The sequence below is a fragment of the Oncorhynchus mykiss genome, chromosome 11 (genome assembly GCF_057628025.1).
Source record: "Oncorhynchus mykiss isolate SJ-2025 chromosome 11, ASM5762802v1, whole genome shotgun sequence".
Classification (NCBI taxonomy): Eukaryota; Metazoa; Chordata; class Actinopteri; order Salmoniformes; family Salmonidae; genus Oncorhynchus; species Oncorhynchus mykiss.
This window is the reverse complement of record NC_143032.1, coordinates 41,512,394-41,531,472: the sequence shown is the minus strand read 5'-3', so window position 1 is coordinate 41,531,472 and position 19,079 is coordinate 41,512,394. Positions and strand designations below refer to the sequence as shown.

Genomic DNA, 19,079 nt, shown 5'->3' with positions numbered 1-19,079 from the left:
ACCACAATGATTATGCTCATGTTATGGATTATATATTTTGGAAATTGTTCTCTCTCTGCTTGCTTGTCTGTGCCTTATGATTTTCCTCCCAAACATTGACAATTCGACACACAATATTGGTCCGTCTAATAATGACAGTGTACCCTCTGCCTTCATCTCTGTTTTTGCCAAAGCCACATCCCAGTGCAATTTTGTTAATTTGTGACATTTAGCCAGATTTAACGCAAAGTGTTATCATTAGTACCTTTAAAAAATACATACAGTGGGGCAAAAAAAAGTACTTAGTAAGCCACCAATTGTGCAAGTTCTCCCACTTCAAAAGATGAGAGAGGCCTGTAATTTTCATCATAGGTACACTTCAACTATGACAGACAAAATGAGAGAAAAAAAAATCCAGAAAATCACATTGTAGGATGTTTACTGAATTTATTTGCAAATTATGGTGGAAAATAAGTATTTGGTCAATAACAAAAGTTTCTCAATTCTTTGTTGTATACCCTTTGTTGGCAATGACAGAGGTCAAACGTTTTCTGTAAGTCTTCACAAGGTTTTCACACACTGTTGCTGGTATTTTGGCCCATTCCTCCATGCAGACCTCCTCTAGAGCAGTGATGTTTTGGGGCTGTTGCTGGGCAACACGGACTTTCAACTCCCTCCAAAGATTTTCTATGGGGTTGAGATCTGGAGACTGGCTTAGGCCACTCCAGGACCTTGAAATGCTTCTTACGAAGCCACTCCTTGTTGCCCGGGCAGTGTGTTTGGGATCATTGTCATGCTGAAAGACCCAGCCACGTTTCATCTTCAATGACCTTGCTGATGGAAGGAGGTTTTCACTCAAAATCTCACGATACATGGCCCCATTCATTCTTTCCTTTACACGGATCAGTCGTCCTGGACCCTTTGCAGAAAAACAGCCCCAAAGCATGATGTTTCCACCCCCATGCTTCACAGTAGGTATGGTGTTGTTTGGATGCAACTCAGCATTCTTTGTCCTCTAAACACAACGAGTTGAGTTTTTACCAAAAAGTAATATTTTGGTTTCATCTGACCATATGACATTCTCCCAATCTTCTTCTGGGTCATCCAAATGCTCTCTAGCAAACTTCAGACGGGCCTGGACATGCACTGGCTTAAGCAGGGGGACACGTCTGGCACTGCAGGATTTGAGTCCCTGGCGGCGTAGTGTGTTACTGATGGTAGGCTTTGTTACTTTGGTTCCAACTCTCTGCAGGTCATTCACTAGGTCCCCCCGTGTGGTTCTGGGATTTTTTGCTCACCATTCTTGTGATCATTTTGACCCCACGGGGTGAGATCTTGCGTGGAGCCCCAGATCGAGGGAGATTATCAGTGGTCTTGTATGTCTTCCATTTCCTAATAATTGCTCCCACAGTTGATTTCTTCAAACCAAGCTGCTTACCTATTGCAGATTCAGTCTTCCCAGTCTGGTGCAGGTCTACAATTTTGTTTCTGGTGTCCTTTGACAGCTCTTTGGTCTTGGCCATAGTGGAGTTTGGAGTGTGACTGTTTGAGGTTGTGGACAGGTGTCTTTTATACTGAGAACAAGTTCAAACAGGTGCCATTAATACAGGTAACGAGTGGAGGACAGAGGAGCCTCTTAAAGAAGAAGTTACAGGTCTGTCAGAGCCAGAAATCTTGCTTGTTTGTAGGTGACCAAATACTTATTTTCCACCATAATTTGCAAATAAATTCATTAAAAATCCTACAATGGGATTTTCTGCATTTTTTTTTCTAATTTTGTCTGACATAGTTGAAGTGTACCTATGATGAAAATTACAGGCCTCTCTCATCTCATTTTTAAGTGGGAGAACTTGCACAATTGGTGGCTGAGTAAATACTTTTTTTTGTTTTTTTGTCATGTAGGACAAGGAATAACGAAAAGATTTGTGACCTGCTAAACAATACTCTTGTATTGATTTCTTCTAGAGAAGGATGGACTGTGAGGCTGAAGGTGGTGATACAGATGTGATTATGACTAACCCTCATTGTTGCTGGGTGAAAGATGATCAGTTGTAATTTACAATTTTTTAAATTATTATTACATTAATTTCTCTGGCACTAGGAGATCATTTTTGTACTTACTGATTATATACCTAGTTAGATTTCCCTTTTTAATTACATGATATTTGGAGTATGTCAAATTATCGGATGAGACATTGCAAATATCTGTTAAGGTCCCTCAATCGAGTAGTACATTTCAAGCACAAATTCAACCACAAAGACCAGGGCGGTTTTTCAATGACTCGCAAAGAATTGCACCGATTGGTATATGTGTAAAAAAAAAAAAAAAAAAACAGATGCTGAATGTCCATTTGAACATGGGGAAGTTATTAATTACACCCAGTCACTACAAAGATACAGGCATCCTTCCTAACTCAGTTGCTGGAGAGGAAGAAAACTGCTCAGGGACTTCACAATGAAGCCAATCGGGATTTTAAAACAGTTAAATAGTTTCATGGTTGTGATATGAGAACTGAGGATGGATCAACAGTATTGTAGTTACTCCACAAAACTAACCAACAGAGTGAAAAGAAGGAAGCCTGTATAGAATACATATATTCCAAAATCCTGTTTGTAACCAGGCACTTAGGTAATACTGCATAAAATGGAGCAAGGATATGCACTTTTTGTCCTGGATACAAAAGGTTATGTTTGGGGCAAATCCAATACAATACATCACTCAGTATCACTCATCATATTTTCAAGTATGGTGGTGGCTGCATCATGTTATGGATATGCTTGTCATTGGCAAGAACTAGGTTTTTGGGGGGATAAAAAGGAAAGGAATACAGCAATAAGCACAGACAAAATGTTGTCTGCCTTCCAATAGACACTGGGAGACAAATTCACATTTCAGCAGGACATTAACCTAAAACACAAGGCCAAATCTACACTGGAGTTGCTTACCAAGACGACATTGAATGGTCCCGAATGGCCTAGTTACAGTTCTGATTCAAATCAGCTTGAAAATCTATGGAAAGACTTCAAAATGGCTGTCTTGACGTATACTGTTAATACTTACGTAAATGAGAAATTTCTGTATTTCATTTTCAATAAATTAGCTAACATGATATGAGCAGGAGATACAGAGGAACCTATAAGTCACTTAAACAAATTTAAAAAATACCTTATTTTATCCAATTGTTTGTCCTCGATTCCAGTGTTTAAATGAATACATTTATGTTGGACAGATTCTCTGTTGGCTGGAATACCTTTTTGAGGGTACACTGATGCCAGTTTATCTGTGTTGGCATTGGCATGTCTGTAGAATGTTTGTGAATAAAGATGGGTGTCCCGCTAGCGGGACAACTTCCTGTGAATCTGGAGGGCGCGCAATTCAAATGAGTAATCATTAAAATTATGGATATTAAACATTTAGGAACAGTCAAGTGTCTTATATCGGTTAAAAGCTTAAATTCTTGTTAATCTAACTGCACTGTCCGATTTACAATAGGCTTTACAGCGAAAGCATGCCATGTGATTGTTTGAGGATGGCGCCCCACATCAAAGTAATTTTCCACCAGCACAGGTTTCATGAATTCACAAATAGCGATTAAATATTCACTTACTTTTTGAAAAAAATCCTCTGATTTATCCAAAGGGTCCCAGCTATAACATGTAGTTTTGTTATGTAAAATCTTCTTGATACCCCAAAAAGTCTGTTTAGTTGGCGTCGTTGATTTGAGTAATCCACTCGTTCAACATGCCAAGATAGGAATGCAAAAATCTTCCCCTAAACTTTGTTTCAACAAGTCAAAATATGGTTCTATTTAATCCTCAGGTACCCTAAAATGTAATTAAACTATAATATTTCATACGGAAAGAAGTATGTTCAACAGGAAAATGATATTAGCAGGTCCTCTTCCTCGCGCGCGCGAATTTCCAAGTCTGTATCCCTGTGGTATCCCTGTGGTAAAACTTATTATTCTTTCTCATTTTGGGAGAAACAAGCCTGAAACCTTGAACATTGAGTGCTGAAACACAGTGGAAGCCATAGGAATTGCATCCTGCTAGATTTCAGAATGTCCCTTTACTTTCCATTGTAAGAGCATGGGCTCTCAAAATAAAAATGTCAGTTTGGTTTTTCTCCTACCATATAAATTAGGTTATAGTCTCCTACATTATTTTAACATTTCTACAAACTTCAAAGTGTCTTCTTTCCAATGGTACCAATTATATGCATATCCTGGCTTCAGGGCTTGCGCAACAGGCAGTTTACTTTGGGCACATCAGTCAGGCGGAAATTGAGAATAAATTAATGTGAGTTAGGAAACATAAATGCACAGCTTGAATCAAGATCTGGTGACAAGTCCAGAGGGGACATTAGGAAATCAAAATATTTTACTCCACCAGATGTCGCTTCAGAGAAATACCTAGGTGAATTCCTAAATTGGGGTATGAAAGCTGTATGGAATGGGTGAATATTATAAACTGTATGGCCAAATCTACAACAAGACAATTCATGTTTTTATTTATTAGTGTTATAAGGATGTAATGTGTTGTTTTTTAACACTAAACTTTAAGTCTAACATGATAGTCTAAATAATAATTCAAATAACTTAACATACAGCATTGAATTATTTATTTAACTTTATTCTTGCACATTTCACTTGTTCTGTTTCCCCAACATATCAATAAGGAAATTAACTTGTTTTATGAGCTACTTTAAATAATTACATTTATATTAAATGCATAAGCTAGCCTAATCTACTGGGGGTGAAACCCAGTGCTTGACTTGGTCTGAAATAAGTGCTGGCAGGGGCACAACTTTGGTTTTAGAAGTGAGAGGGGATCCCCACGTCCCCAGTGAAAGTTGTGCCCTTGGGTGCTGGTACTAATTTTGGGTGCCAGCACTGTTTATACTAAGGTGCAGGAGAGCCACAATACGTTTGAGCTAATATTCTGTAAGTGGGACAGGAGCTCAAGCAGTAGAACATTTTAGGTGCCGGTACTCAGCTCCAGTGTCCTCCTGCCCAAGTCAAGCATTGGTGAAACCTGAAAACATGCACTCAGACCACAGCAATTTTGACAGCGGAAATGAGGTCAACTTTTTTCCATGTAGAGTTTCATCTATGTGAAGCCAGAAAAGCCAACCAACAGCTGGCTACAAACATGCCCTTATCTCTGTGATATGCAAAATAAAAGTCCTGCGAATAAACGGCATACGAACGTCATAGTATTGGAGTATTTTATGTTACATTCTCATTAAACATGATTATATATAGGCTATACGGGTCATTTCACCAACAAGATGCCTTTTGGGTAGTGTAATTTGGTCAAAACATTTTATTTTACCTAATTTTAACATTGTCAATCAATCAAATGTATTTATTAAGCCCTTTTTACATCAGCCGATGTCACAGCATTGTCATAAAGAGCACATGTTGAAATTCATAAAAAAGCATTTCTTCCCATCTCAAGAGGTTTCAAATTAAGAACAATTACTATAGTAAGTGTCAATTAAAGTAAAGTTTTCATCCTAAATCAGCCATAACTCCCCTTCTGACAGGTGGAATGGACGCTTCTTCAACATAATGGGCTATTTGTGAATGCAAGCTTCACAAAAAAAATGTGGAATTGTTAAAACATGTCTAGCCTATCTATCTATGGGTATCAGGTTTGACATGTTTATGCCCGACCTGCTCAGTTTTCCACCACAAAACACACAAAAATGGCCAAAAGGAGTAGAACCAGCTCACCTGCTTTCACACTATGATTTGACTACTTATTAATTAATGTTCAATGTTTCTTTTGAAAAAAACGAATTATGATTTTTTTCCCCCACCATATTAAAATGAGGGTTGACTTTAAAATGAGCGACAAACCTAAATTAATCACTAATCATGTGAAACAAATAATCTTCAGTAATGTCAAAGCAACAAAGTAACTAACTAGGGCTTTACAATTATAGTGAAAGCTTGGGGCCATTTTTTGGTTAAGTGGTTTAAAATCTACCTAGAAGTCGGAAAAACTGGAGGGACATGTCAAAATGCTGACAGTTGTGGCTGCTTTGCGCGATGTATTGTTGTTTCTACCTTCATGCCCTTTGTGCTGTTGTCTCTGCCCAATAATGTTTGTACCATGTTTTGTGCTGCTACCATGTTGTGTTTCTACCATGGTGTTGTCATGTTGTGATGCTACCATGCTGTGTTTTCATGTGTTGCTGCCATGCTATGTTCTTGTCTTAGGTCTCTCTTTATGTAGTGTTGTCTTTCTTGTCGTGATGTGTGTTTTGTTCTCTATTTTATTAAAAAGTATATTTTTAATCCCAGCCCCCGTCCCCGCAGGAGGCCTTTTGCCTTTTGGTAGGCCGTCATTGTAAATAAGAATTTGTTCTTAACTGACTTGCCTAGTCAAATAAAATAAAATAACATTTGGCCCATGTGACAATGTTTTAAAAAAAATTGATTTGAGGGGGGGGGGGGGGGGGGGGGGCTCTGAAATGGCCCCAGATTATCCGGCCCTGGATTTTTCCATGGGCTTGACACAGATATAATTTTCGTTCTCTATTGAGTTTTCAGTGGAGGCTGGTGGTAGTAGCTATAGGAAGGCGGGATCATTGTATTGGCTGGAATGGAATAAATTGAACGTTATCAAACACATCAAACATATGGATTTGTTTGACAATATTTTTGAATCCTTTCCATTTATTCCATTTCAGCCACCAGCCTCCTCTGAGTTAGATACTGATTATGCAATAGTAAATAAAATAACTATTTCACCAGCAATTATTTCACCAACAATTTATAAGAATGGCTGAAATGTCATTAATGAATCGTTAAGAATTCACAATTAATTTCACTGCCGTTTGTACTTTTTCTTTCTTTTTTCTTTTTTTTCTGTCTGATATCAGCTGATGTACGAAGGGCTATATAAATACATTTGATTTGATTTTGATTTGATTTAGGTCCGTACCTTTATTTTGAAGGTGTTGCTGGAACGTCACCCGGAACTGATCACCACGATATTGCTAATGTTGCTGGTGTCACATCAGTCAATTTCCTTCCTGAAAGTTTGTATGTAGCCTGTTGCACGCATTCAAAATGAGAGAGAAAGCAACGGGCTTTTGGGCATGCAGGTACATTTTAAATACATATTTATTATTATTTACCGAGGTTGGTTTTAGTTATTATAAATGTTTCTCAACGCATATGGGTTATGCTACGTCACATTTTTGGTACGTCGTCGTGCTACGTGTGCTCATCCAACAAAATAACAGAGAACGTAAGTATGTTGTCAAGAGCCGTGTCAAATTTGGTCTTGTTTCTGTAGTGCTCAAAACATAAATCGTTAGAATAAGTGTCATAAAGAATATGGTGGCTTGCTTGTAGTTAGTTGTTCCGAAAGTATTTTCGGGAAAGGTTGATAACGAACTCCAAATGTGTTTTACTGTTGATAGCTATCTAGTGTACTTTTCTGGATGACATTTAAAGAGCTGTCCTCTCCATCACTGAGGCGAGGACTTGTTGCCACTACTTTGGGTAGTTTCTTGCAAAGCATTTTGATAGCTAACTAGCATACTTGTTCTCAGAAAGACTACCACGTTAGACCACGAACTGGATTTATTTATTTAGTTAGTAAAACAGCCAACCTTGCTGAATGGTGATGTAATACTGTTTTTACTGAAACACAATACCAGAAACATTACACCAGGGCACGTTCAGTGCAGTTCTGTAACGTTATAGTTATGTAGAACTCACATCCCTCTGACATGTTCAATAAGGAATCATGTCGATTTGTAACATTTGCCTAATGAACATGTCGTTTGGGTAAATGGAAATGGTGCTGTCTGAACTCCAGGGTCGCATTCAGAAGGGTGAAATGTAGTGAACTATGCAGATAGACATGGCATTTAAAAAAAACTCAGCTGGCACAATTCTTACTTGTCAGGCATACATTTGCTTGCTAGAAATGCATTTTCTTCTACATTATGTTTATCTGAACGCTCTACAAAATGTTGCCCTGTTGAACAAAATTTTGCAACGGTGAAACCTACTGAAGATAACCAAGCAGCACAAAATAGCCTACACCCATCCTCCGGTTGCTCAGAGGGTGGTTGTATACTGTGCTACTGCACAAGCCTGTCAATTTCTTAAAATAGGTCACTTGCTGCTTGGGGTCACATACAAAGATCAGTGACACACAAAGATCACACTTGGTATCTGATCCAAACTTAATATCCCTTGGGTTGGCTTGGACTGGCTAATCAGCGTCCTCCCAAAAACTATGGGTGGGCTAAGGCTGGATTTTCTCTCCACTAGAAGTAGACTACTCCGTAGAGGCTCCACAGCCTCTGTGAATTCACCACACACTGCGCAGAGGGCTCCTCTGCTTTGATGAAATGCGGAATTTCTAGGCCTAATTATGCAAGCAACAGTGATATTTCACTAAGGAGAACGCTTGGTGGAGTGCAACCCATTTTTTTTTTTTTGTCACATACACTGGATAAGTACAGTGGAATATGTTGTTTTACAGGGTCAGCCATAGAAGTACAGTGCCCCTTGAGCAAATGGGGGTTAAATGCTTGCTCATTGACAGGTTTTTCACCTTTGTTGGCTCGGGAATTCGAAACCACGTTTCGGGATACTAGCCCAACACCACTAGGCTATCAATGGTTGCATGCCACATCATCGACTGACACATTTCTATAACATTATGCAGTTAGTTGGTACTTAAAATACCTATTTAGGTGTTGTAAGATCTGTCTGGCGTCAGCAACGTTTAAGCATAGGAACCCCAGTCTTAGCTAGAAAACTCAAGTTGGCAAATGCTACACTTTGGATTACATTTGGTCTTCTGATTGGTTGAAGGTGAACTGACATGACATGAACGCGACATTAAACTAACTGACTATTTTTGTAAAAAATCTGAGCGATAATCAGTTTGGATACCAGGCTATACCAGACCCACCAAACATGAGCAAATATACAGTGCATTTGGAAAGTATTTAGACCCCTTGACTTTTTCCACATTTTGTTACGTTACAGCCTTATTCTAAAATGCATTAAATTGTTTTTTACCTCCTCCATCTACCCACAATACCCCATTAACGACAAAGCAAAAACCGTTTTTTTGAAATTTTAGCAACAAAAAAAGATAACATTTACATAAATATTCAGACACTACTCAATACTTTGTTGAAGCACCTTTTAAGCTGCTGCTACTCTCTGTTTATTATCTATGCAGAGTCACTTTAACTCTACCTATATGTACATATTACCTCGACTAATCGGTGCCCCTGCACATTGACTCTGTATCGGTACCCTCTGTATATAACCTTGCTATTGTTCTTTTACTGCTGCTTTTACATTTTTTGTTCCTTTTGTTTCTTATTTATTACTTACTATTTTTTTACTTCACACTTATTTTTCTTAGAACTGCATTGTTGGTTGATTAAGGGCGTGTAAGTAAGCATTTCACTATAAGGTCTACAGTACACCTGTTGTAAACTGGTCATCTCTGTATACCTGTCGCAAGACCCACTGGTTGATGCTTATTTATAAAACCCTCTTAGTCTCACTCCCCCTATCTGAGAGATCTACTGCAGCCCTCATCCTCCACATACAACACTGTTCTGCCAGTCACACTCTGTTAAAGGTTCCCAAAGCACACACATCCCTGGGTCGCTCCTCTTTTCAGTTCGCTGCAGCTAGCGGCTGGATGGAGCTGCAACAAACAACTGGACAGTTTTATCTTAATCTCTTTATTCAAAGACTCAATCACGGACTCTCTTACTGACAGTTGTGGCTGCTTTGTGTGATGTATTGTTGTCTCTACCTTGTTGCCGGTTGTGCTGTTGTCTGTGCCCAGTAATGTTTGTACCATGTTTTATAGGTGCCATGTTGCGTTTCTACCATGTTGTCATGTTGTTTCTACCATGCTGTGTTTTCATGTGTTGCTGACATGCTGTGTTGTCTTAGGTCTCTTTTTATGTAGTGTTGTCTCTCTTGTCGTGATGTGTGTTTTGTCCTAATATAAATTGTCCCGATCCCCGCAGGAGGCCTTCTGACTTGCCTAGTTAAATAACATAACATTTGGCTCATGTGACAAATAAAAAATGTGATTTGATTTGAAGAGGTGGGCCTCTAAAAGTAAAGATCAGTGGTCACACCCCTCCACACTTGGTATCTAATCTGAATATCCCTTGGGTTGGCTTGGACTGGCAAATCAGTGTTCTCTCAAAAACTATGGATGGGCTAAGGCTGGATTTGCACTCAACTAAAAGTAGACTACTCTGTATAGGCTCCACAACCTCTTTGTGAATTCACCACACTGCACAGAGGGCTCCACATGGAGATTTCAATGCATGGCAGAATTTGTAGGCCTTATTATGCAATCAACAGTGATGTTACACTAAGGAGAACTCTTAGTTTCACCTCAAAGAAAAGTGGAAAGTGTTGTTTTACAGGGTCAGCCATAAAGTACGGTGCCCCTTGAGCAAATGGGGGTTAAATGCCTTGCTCATCGACAGGTTTTTCACCTCTGTCGGCTCAGGAATTCGAAACGGGGAACTTTCGGGTTACTGGCCCAACACCACTAGGCTACCAATGTTTGCATGCCACATCATCGACTGACACATTTCTATAACATATTATGCAGTTAGCTGATACTTAAAATACCTATTTAGGTGTTGTAAGATCTGTCTGGCATCAGCAACATTTAAGCATAGGAACCCCGATCTTAGCTAGAAAACTCAAGGTGTCAAATGCTACCCTTTGGATTACATTTGGTCATCTGATTGGTTGAAGGTGAACTGACATGACGTGAATGCTGCATTAGGCTAAGTGACAATTTTCTTTCTGAATTCTATGTTAGCGCAACTCCTAATTTGATCTTGCTAGTTATCTAAGTAAGTGGCTGAATTAATAAGTTGGACAGGGCATCATATTAATATGGTGTACAGGGCATCGTATTGGGTTAGCTTTCTGCAGTGTTTGAGAAGTCAATGTCCTTTGGATGAGTTCTGTACAGCTGCCACTGCTATCTTGATTTCCTTGTGTTTTTTTTCTTCTTCCGTGTCTGCTCCTCCCCTCCCCCTCTTCTCCAAGCAGAGCAGTATTTGTATCTATTAGGCCTATAGGCTACTCATCTGAAAGCTCACACATTTCACTGTAGCCTAACCAATAACCTAAAGGTCAACATATTTCTTCTATGGAAATGTTGCTTAACTTGTAGCCTAGGCCGGGCTGCTTCATGTTTAATTATAGAATATCTGTAGGCCTACTTGAAGCACAATTTCTGCCTACCTTTTAGGCTTGTTGAGCAATTACAAAAAGCAATATCATCATATCCTATTTTTAGGTCAAGTTGATATTTTCTAAATAGCAACTGACATTGGCTTTATTCATTTTTGCGTAAACTGTGAGCAAACTGAAGAAATGCAGAACTGACAAACGTTTCATACAAAATAACAAGAAAACAATTAACATAATGCAAACATAATACAAACACTTAAATATATACTAGGCTACATAGCATTTATTCTCTTGATGGGAAATCTGTATTTAAAAAAAACCCTGATTACAATAGATTTGAGCTACAGTGAACTCTTTTTAGCTTATTTTCTGTAATAATTTTCAGCACGGGACAGCTCCTGTAATGACAGTTAAGTTCCACTTTGTAACAAGTACACTGTGTGGTGTTTTGGGAAATGGGTGTGACATCGTCAGACATTGACTGTTAACGATGCATCGTAAAAATAATGTGTAAGGGCCTCCCGGGTGGCGCAGTGGTCTAGGGGCTTTTTTGTGCTTATTTCTGGGATCATTTTATTATGAAACATGGGACCAACACTTTACATGTTGCGTTTTATATTTTCGTTAAGTATTCACACCCGAGTCAATACATGTTCGAATAACCTTTTGGCAGCAATCACAGCTACACTATATATACAAAAGTAGGTGGACACCCCTTCAAATTTGTGGATTTGGCTATTTCAGCCACACCTGTTGTTGGCAGGTGTATAAATTTGAGCACACAACCATGCAATCTCCATAGACAAACATTGGCAGTAGAATGGAAGTCACAGCTCTTCTTACTGAAGAGCTGTGACTTTAAACGTGGCACCACCATAGGATACCACCTTTCCAACAAGTCAGTTCGTCAAATTTCGTCCCTGCGAGAGCTTCCCCGGTCAACTGTAAGTGCTGTTATTGTGAAGTGGAAACGACTAGGTGCAACAACGGCTCAGCCGCGAAGTGGTAGGCCACACAAGCTCAGCACTCGGCGGTCCTGTTCTGTAAAGCGTGTAGCGCGTAAAAATCGTCTGTCCTTGGTTGCAACACTCAATACCGAGTTCCAAACTGCCTCTGGAAGCAATGTAAGCACAATAACTGTTTGCTTCATGAAATAGCCCGGCAGCTGCACACAAGCCTTATATCACCATGCGTAATGCCAAGCATCAGCTGGAGTGATGTAAAGCTCGCTGCCATTGGACTCTGGAGCATTGGAAATGCATTCTCTGGAGTGATGACGCGCCCTTCACCAATTGGCAGTCCAATGGACTCATTTGGGTTTGGCGGATGCCAGGGGAACGCTACCTGCCTGAATGCATAGTGCCAACTTTAAAGTTTGGTGGAGGAGGAATAATGGCCTGGGGCTGTTTTTCATGGTTTGGGCTTGGACCCTTAATTTCAGAGAGGGGAAATCTTAATGCTACAGCAAACAAAGACATTCTAGACAATTCTGTGCTGGGAAGGTCCTTTCCTGTTTTCTCATGACAATGCCCATGTGCACAAATAGAAATGGTTTGTTGAGATCTGTATGGAAGAACTTGACTGAGCACTGACCCCAACCCTATCAAACACCTTTGGGATGAATTGGACCGCCGACTGTGAGCCAGGCCTAATCGCCCAACAACAGTGCCCAACCTCAATAATGCTCTTGTGGCTGAATGGAAGCAAGTCCCCCACAGCAATGTTTCAAAATCTAGTGAAAAGCCTTTCCAGCAGAGTGGAGGTTGTTATAGCAGCAAAGGGGGAACCAATTCCATATGAATTTCTCATGATTTTGGAATTGATGTTCGACAAGCAGGCGTCCACATACTTTTGTTCATGTAGTGTATGTTTCTTTTTGCGTAAGTCTAAGATTGCACTCCTGGATTGTGTACTGTTTGCCAATTATTCTTTAACTTCTTCTAGCCTTGTCAAATTGGATGTTGATCATTACTAGACAACCCTTTTCAAGTATTGCCATAGATTTCAAGCAGACTATAAGTCAACTCCAAGCAACTCCAGTACAGATTTGGCATTGTGTTTTCGGGTTAATGTCCTGCTGAAAGGTAAACTAATCTTCAGTGTCTTGTGAAGCAAATTTTCCCTCTAGGATTTTGCCTGTGCTTAGCGCCATTCTGTTTCTTTTTTATCCTGGGAAAACTCTCCTGTCCAAAACAATTACAAGCATACCTATAACATGATGCAGCAACCACTATGCTTGAAAATATGAGGAGTGGTACTCCGTAATGTGTTGTATTGAATATGCCCCAAATTAGCATTTTGTATCAGGACAAAAAGTTAATTGCTTTACTACATTTTTTTCCTTCATTACTTTAGTGCCTTGTTGCAAACAGGATGCATGTTTTGGAATATTTGTATTCTGTATGCTTCATTCACTCTGTCAATTAGGTTAGTATTGTTGAGTAACTACAATGTTGTTAATCCATCCTCAGTTTTCTCCTATCACAGCCATTAAACTCTGTATCTCTATCGTGAAATCCCTGAATGGTTTCCTTCCTCTCCGACAACTGATTTAGGAAGGACATCTGTACCCTTTGTAATGACTGGGTGTATTGATACACCATCTAAAGTGTCATTAATAACTTCAACATGCTCAAAGGGAGATTAAAAGTCTGCTTTGTCTATTTTTACCCATCTACCAATGGGTATCCTTCTTTGCGAGGTATTGGAAAACCTTGCTGGTCTTTGCTGTTGAACCTGTGTTTGAAATTCACTGCTCGACTGAGGGATCTTCTAGATAATTGTGTGTGTGGGATGCAGAGATGAGGCAGTCATTAAAAATAATGCAACATGTGACATAAGCACATTTTTACTCCTGAATTTATTTAGACTTGCCATAACAAAGGGGTTGAATACTTATTGACTCAGGACATTTCAGCTTTTCATTTTTAATTTGTACAAAATTAAAAAAACGTTCCTCTTTGACATTATGGGGTATTGTGTGTGTGTGTAGGCCAGTGACAAAACATCAGTTTAATCCACTATGAATTCTGTCTGTAACACAGCAAAATGTGGAAAAAGTTAGAGGGTGTGAATACTTTCTGAAGGCACTGAAGATATAGTATAGGCTACAAAATAAACATTCCAGCAAACAGGCTGACCACACCGCTCGCGTTGCAAAATAAATCTAGGAATCTGTTATTCAATTATTGCACCCACACTGCTCGTGCGCGTCTGCGTTGCCAAGGGCTAAAATAGAAGTTATTCCTATTTCTGACGCAGATCGCTCTCCAAGTCCTGCCTCTCCCATCTCCTCATTGGTTTTTATAGAAGCAGGTACCCACGTGCCATCTCCTCATTGGTTATACCCACGTGGATGATTGAAAGATGAACTGTGTTGCCAGTCGGTGTATTAATACTATGAAAGTTTAGATGCCAATTACCATATAAGTTCAAAGATGAAAAAGCCTTGAAGGAGGAGCGATGACTAGAAATTATTAGGTTGACTGTTTTATGTGTGGATTAATTGTCGGAGTAGAGGACCTTGTGCATTTCAGGTAAGATAACAACTCAATGTTTATATCCCAGGACAAATTAGCTAGCAACAGCAAGCTAGCTAAATAGGACAAATTAGCTAGCAAGTGTAAGCTAACTAGCTAAATTGCCATAAATGTTTAATGCTTTTCGACCTGTCCCCAAATTAATGACATTGGTTCAGAGTTTGTTTTGATATTTTAACCTGCATGTTGTGATCGCATTTGGCGTAGGGGGACAAAATAAATGTATTCATGATGGTGCATGATGGTGCACGCGCGCTGCCGATTTGGTTTCCGTGGGACCCGCCCAATGATGAAGATGAAGCATAGGCTACTCACCGGTGATGGCCGATGTGCTTGTGCCAATATCTCAAGATAAGTTACTTTGAAAAACAGTGCTTACAATGTTTGTTTTTGATTAATCTTCTCTTTTCAGCAGTAGGCATTTGCATTCCCAATTGCGATTGTATTTTGAAATTTGTGAAAGGCAAACTGACAGCTGCAATCAACCATAAAAATATAAACCCTAGATGGCAGTCCCCATTCAATTCAGGTCTGGCAGCCATTGCCAGTGTACCCATGAGTTTAACAGTCCATGTCAGGGTTAGAGGTTCCAAAATCCTTCTATGGATTATACAGTTGAAGTTGGAAGTTTACATACACCTTAGCCAAATATATTTAAACTCAGTTTTTCACAATTCCTGACAATTTAATCCTGATAAAAATTCCTTGTCTTAGGTCAGTTAGGGTCACCACTTTTTATTTTAAGAATGTGAAATGTCAGAATAATAGTAGAGGGCATGATTTATTTCAGCTTTTATTTCTTTCATCACATTCCCAGTGGGTTAGAAGTTTACATACACTCAATTACTATTTGGTAGCATTGCCTTCAAATTGTTTAACTTGGGTCAAACGTTTCGGGTAGCCTTCCACAAGCTTCCCACAATAAGTTGTGTGAATTTTGGCCCATTCCTCCTGACAGAGCTGGTGTAACTGAGTCAGGTTTGTTGACCTTGCTCGCACACACTTTTTCAGTTCTGCCCACACATTTTCTATGGGATTGAGGTCAGGGATTTGTGATGGCCACTCCAATACCTTGACTTTGTTGTCCTGATGGCCAAACAGTTCTAGTTTTGTTTCGTCAGACCAGAGGACATTTCTCCAAAAAGTACGATCTTTGTCCCCATGTGCAGTTGCAAACCGTAGTCTGGCTTTTTTATGGTGGTTTTGGAGCAGTGGCTTCTTCCTTGCTGAGTGGCCTTTCAGGTTATGTGGATATAGGACTTGTTTTTACTGTGGATACAGATATTTTTGTACCTGTTTCCTCCAGCATCTTCACAAGGTCCTTAACTGTTGACCTGGGATTGATTTGCACTTTTCCCACCAAAGTACGTTCATCTCTAGGAGACCGAATGCATCTCCTTCCTGAGTGGTATGACGGCTGCGTGGTCCCATGGTATTTATACTTGCGTACTATTGTTTCTACAGAATAACCTTCAGGCGTTTGGAAATTGCTCCCAAGGATGAACCAGATTTTTTTTTCTGAGGTCTTGGCTGATTTCTTTTGATTTTCCTATGATGTCATGTGGAAAAATTACTTGTGTCATGCACAAAGTAATGTCCTAACCGACTTGCCAAAACTATAGTTTGTTAACCATAAATTTGTGGAGTGGTTGAAAAACGAGTTTTAATGACTCCAACCTAAGTGTATGTAAACTTCCGACTTCAACTGTATTCTATGGCCACAATGCATCAAGCTGTTCTATATTAGGTGCGAGTGCTTCCCGAATTGCGGCCTTCCCGACTTTAAGTGCTTGTTATAAAACTTAATCCACAGCCAGTTTTTGAGAAGCTATTGATCCTCTGTTGCTAAATTATGCTCTCTGGTGTAGTAATTTGAATTATGTTATTTATTTCTGTTTAGAAACGAGTAATATAATTTTGTGGGAAATATTTTTTTGGTCTAATTTTGCCCAAATTATTTTAATTTTCATTAGCCCCAAGACCCCTACTTCACGCTGCTATGGGTAAATCCATTTTAGTTCTATCACTTTTTTGATTTGAACAAAACCATCTGTACCTATATGCCCATTGTAGAAGTGCTCAGAAAGTGACTTTTTGGACCTGAATGCCAGAACATTCGCGGTCCTCAATGTTGACCCATTTTACGTACCCCACTGTACTATGAGACATCCATATAATCATCAATGGAAAAGATAAACGGTTGAGAGTTGATATCATTTAAAAGCTTATAAACAGGCTTGTCAAACTATTGTATAATTTTCCACGTAAAAAAAGTATGTAATTTGTCAATTAGTGCCTATTTTACATCATCTAAGGTTTTTGTGTTGTACCCGCCATCGGTTGAGACAACATGCTCATGTTTAATAAATGTAAAAAATGTCAAAATTCAAGATGGTTGGAGGGCCACACTTCGGATAATGTTTTCTTGAATGGAATATCTGTTTTTAAATTATACTGTCAATCCTCCATAGGAAACCTATGGAAATATAGATAATAGAATATACATGACAGTTTAACTTGACATTCAATGGTAGGTGGACCGGCAGTCATCTTTGTGGTAGTAATTAGAAGTAAAAATGTACATTTAAATATCAATGGTTATATCAAGATAATCCATCCACCTGACAGGTGTGGCATATCAAGAAGCTGATTAAACAACAGGATCATTACACAGGTAAACCTTGTGCTGGGGACAATAAAAGACCACTCTAAAATGTGCAGTTTTGTCATGAAACACAATGCCACAGATGTTAAGTTTTAAATGAGTGTGCAGTTGGTTGTTGACTGTTGGAATGTCCACCAGAGCTGTTGTCAGATAATTGAATGTTAATTCCTTATTTTGGAGAATTTGTCAGTACTGTTCTCACAACCGCAGACCAAGTGTTACCACGCCAGCCCAGGACCTCTACATCCGGCTTCTTCACCTGCGGGATCATCTGAGACCAGCCACCCTGACAGCTGATGAAACTCAACCAAATAATTTGCACAACCAAATAATTTCTGCACAAATTGTCAGAAACCGTCTCAGGGAAGCTAATATGGCTGCTTGTTGTCCTCACCAGGGTCTTGACCTGACTGCAGTTTGGCGTTGTATCCGATTTCAGTGGGCAATTGCTCACCTTCGATGGCCACTGGCACGCTGGAGAAATGTGCTCTTCAGGGATTAATCCCGGTTTCATCTGTACTGGGCAGATGGCAGACAGCTTTGTATGCCGTCGTGTGGGCCAGCGATTTGCTGATTTCAATTTTGTGAACAGAGTGCCCCGTAGTTGCGCTGTGGTTATGAGCAGGCATAAGCTATAGGCAACGAACAAATTGCATTCGATGGCAATTTGAATGCAGAGAGATACTGTGATGAGATCATGAGGCCCATTGTTGTGCCATTCATCCGCCTCCATCACCTCATGTTTCACAAAGATAATGCACGGCCCCTCTCACATGGATCTGTACACAATTCCTGGAAGCTGAAAATGTCCCAGTTCTTCCATGGTCTGCATACTCACCAGACATGTCACCCATTTAAGCATGTTTTAGATGCTCTACAGCGTGTTCCAGTTCCCGACAATATTCAACAACTTTGCACATCGATTGAAGAGGAGTGGGATAACATTCCACAGGCCACAATCAACAGCCAGATCAACTATATGCGAAGGAGATGTGTCACGCTGCATGAGACAAATGGTGGTCACACCAGATACTGACTGGTTTTCTTATCCACGCCCCTACTTTTTTAAAAGCTATCTGTGACCAACAGGTGCATATCTGTATTCCTTGTAATGTGAAATCCATAGATTAGGGCTTAATTTATTTATTTCAATTGACTGATTTCCTTATGAACTGTAACTTGGTAAAATCTTTGAAATTGTTGCATGTTGCGTTTTTATTTTGTTTGCGTTTATATTTCAGTGTAAATCCAGGAAATTGTTTGAGTTCCTTCTGTGCGTCTAAAGTATAGCTACATTGTGTTGGTCTGAGCTTGCATTGTTGTGTGTAAAGCATGTTGAAGGACTGGGGATTAAAACAAAGAGTAGACTTTATGGCTCCTCTGCCAAAGAGGAATCAACTATACTGGTAATGTACCCAGAAGCTACTAGAGAGGTAAAGAAATGCTCCAGTTGCCAATACAATATACTCCACTAGTAGCCTATACTATAGTTTACGACCACTTTAGATTGTTGCTTTGTATGGACAAAGTTGACACAGAGAACTGAACACAGCCTACATATCCCATCCCTTTCCCACATAGCCTACACCAATATGATGTCGTTGCTGTATGTGGACTTCAAGCTGGCTGGTGTGCACTTCAGCTTCCTCTCTGGCTCAGGGT

The 19,079-nt window shown here is 39.6% G+C and overlaps 1 protein-coding gene across 6 annotated transcripts in view; it reads left to right on the top strand.

The window, feature by feature from the left end:
* The first annotated feature begins 6,979 nt into the window (after positions 1–6,979).
* Positions 6,980–19,079, top strand: part of LOC110535686 (SH2B adapter protein 3) — a 59,987-nt gene continuing 47,887 nt past the window's right edge. For 2 of the 6 annotated variants that reach the window (XR_016484478.1, XM_021620856.3), the window contains exon 1: positions 6,988–7,242. Coding sequence is in view for 2 of the 6 variants with exons in the window: in XM_090190155.1 (XP_090046281.1) it covers positions 7,177–7,242 (66 nt within the window). In the remaining 4 variants the exon portion in view is untranslated. Of the gene's footprint in view, positions 7,243–19,079 lie in introns of all 6 variants that reach the window. The other 4 variants (XM_021620855.3, XR_016484479.1, XM_090190156.1 and 1 more) reach the window with 4 other exon arrangements.